Source organism: Gadus morhua, chromosome 1 (genome assembly GCF_902167405.1).
Source record: "Gadus morhua chromosome 1, gadMor3.0, whole genome shotgun sequence".
Lineage (NCBI taxonomy): Eukaryota > Metazoa > Chordata > Actinopteri > Gadiformes > Gadidae > Gadus > Gadus morhua.
Window position 1 is genome coordinate 1571796 of NC_044048.1, and position 2500 is coordinate 1574295.

General features: G+C 46.9%; 1 protein-coding gene across 1 annotated transcript in view; it reads left to right on the forward strand.

Annotated features, from left to right (window-relative positions):
* The window catches only part of nfasca (neurofascin homolog (chicken) a), an 83121-nt gene that overhangs the window by 32232 nt on the left and 48389 nt on the right, over positions 1 to 2500 (forward strand). The window contains 1 exon segment of the mRNA XM_030358132.1: positions 1330 to 1435. Within this exon segment, the coding sequence (XP_030213992.1) occupies positions 1330 to 1435 (106 nt within the window).

A 2500-nucleotide genomic window follows, 5' to 3' on the forward strand; every position in this document is an offset into this window, starting at 1 on the left:
TAAATAGGGAGGGGGTTCAATTTTGTTCTGTGAATACAGGGAAGAAAAATTTGGATATAAATTTTTTAGTGCTGATATACTGTAAAGAGTATTTCGGTACACCAGTTGAGAACATGAAAGATATGGAAAGCAAATATGATTATGGAATAACCCCCCCCCCCCCCCCGCGCTAAAGCCATCACCACACTAAGCCTATCGGGAAAGCTCTTAAAGTTGCCATGGTAACATGGACAAAATGTAGCGTATTCCACATCTCCTGCATATCTGTCAGGCACACACTCTCTCTCTCTCTGTCTCTCTTGTTCTCTATTTTATCATCTCAAATTAGTTCGCTCTTCCTCCATCTATTTCGATTTCCTTTGTTGTGTCTGTGCGCAGCGGCAGCAGTCACACACAAAACACACAATACATACACTTGTGTATGTGGGTGTGTGTGTGTGTATATAAGTGTATGTGTGTGTGTGTGTGTGTGTGTGTGTGTGTGTGTGTGTGTGTGTGTGTGTGTGTGTGTGTGTGTGTGTGTGTGTGTGTGTGTGTGTGTGTGTGTGTGTGTGTGTGTGTGTGTGTGTAGCTGTGGGGTCAGAGTCAGCCCTCCAGTGTTCAGTGGTCTAGAATCTAGAATAAATGGATGCTTGGGCCTGGCAGCAGTGTCTATGTGTATTAAAGTAGTGTCTGTGTGCATTAAAGTAGTTTGTGTGTGTGTGTGTGTGTGTGTGTGTGTGTGTGTGTGTGTGTGTGTGTGTGCGCGTGTGAGTGTGTGTGTGTGTGTGTGTGTGTGTGTGTGTGTGTGTGTGTGTGTGTGTGTGTGTGTGTGTGTGTGTGTGTGTGTGTGTGTGTGTGCGTGTTTGTGTGTGAGTCTATCTGTGTGATTTGGGTCTAGTGCTTAAGTGGGCAATTAAATATGTATAGTAGACTGAGCACAGCTGGGGCAGATGAAAGGAGAGCTTATCCTGCAGGGCTGGGGAGGCTGAGCGTTTGGCACTGAAGGAAAACCGTTTCAAAGCGTTGATGTAACGTTAACCTTGTTTCGTCTCAACAGACGCCAGCTGAACTGTAGGTGCGAAACACTGAGGGACATACGTTGTTCCAGATTCAGTTATTGGCCCGAGATCCGCAGGCTGATCTGTTGCTTTTCCTTTCGTTTTGCATTCAGACTTAAACTATTCTGAGATGATTTGGTCTACGTCCTTTAGCAACATTTGACCTTCATCTATTTCCTTTTCCTCTCACTTCTTCCTCTGGCATGCCTTTCTTCTCTATATTTGTCTGTCTCTCTCGTTCTCTCTCTTGGTGAATGTCAACTGTTCTCCTCTGTCTCTCGCCCCACAGTGAAACAGCCTCCCACCATCATAAAGCAGTCGCCTAAGGACTTCATTGTGGATCCCAGAGACAACATCATCATCGAGTGTGAAGCCAAGGGCAACCCCCAGCCCAGGTGAGTGCAATCACACACACACACACACACACACACACACACACGCACACGCACACGCACACGCACACGCACACGCACACGCACACACACGCCAACACCCAGACATACACGAACACACACACTCGTGCATACATGCACAAATGTGTAAATGTTTGTTTATGCAGGCATGCACATATTTAAACGCATTGGTTCACAGATCTTCACAGACAAACACAGACACACAAGCACACACACACAAACACAGACAAACGCACACTTTGTAGGCCGTTGCTTACTATTGACATCAATTAACACTCTTTTGCAAGCATAGGGATGAGTTCACACACACACACACACAAACACACACACACACACATAAACACACACACACAGTCAGACAGACAGACAGACACACAGACACACACACACCCATACAGACACACAAACACACACCCATACAGACACAGACACACACACACACACACACACACACACACACACACACACACACACACACACACACACACACACACACACACACACACACACACACACACAGTCCTCTGTGGTTACATCATGAGGGTCTGTCCAGCTTGGGACAGTAGTCCCATTCACAGCCACATTGTTTGGTTTTCTGAGGGCAGATTGGCTTTCCATGACATACACATACACATGCACGCACGCACGCACACACACACACACACACACACACACACACACAGACACTCACACTCACGCACACACACACACACACACACACACACACACACACACACACACACACACACACACACACACACACACACACACAGAGACACACACACACACACACACACACACAGACACACACACACACACACACACACACACACACACACACACACACACACACACACACACACACACACACACACACACACACACACTTGAGAGTGTGTGTGTGTTCACTTACAAATATACCCACATTGGCCCCATCCCAGGGCAGGCATTGTGATAGAATAATGTGCCCAGTTGACTATTCATGCCCATGCAACATTTAGCGAAAGGGATCGTTTGGTCATTCACTGCCAATCAGCCTCTCAGCGC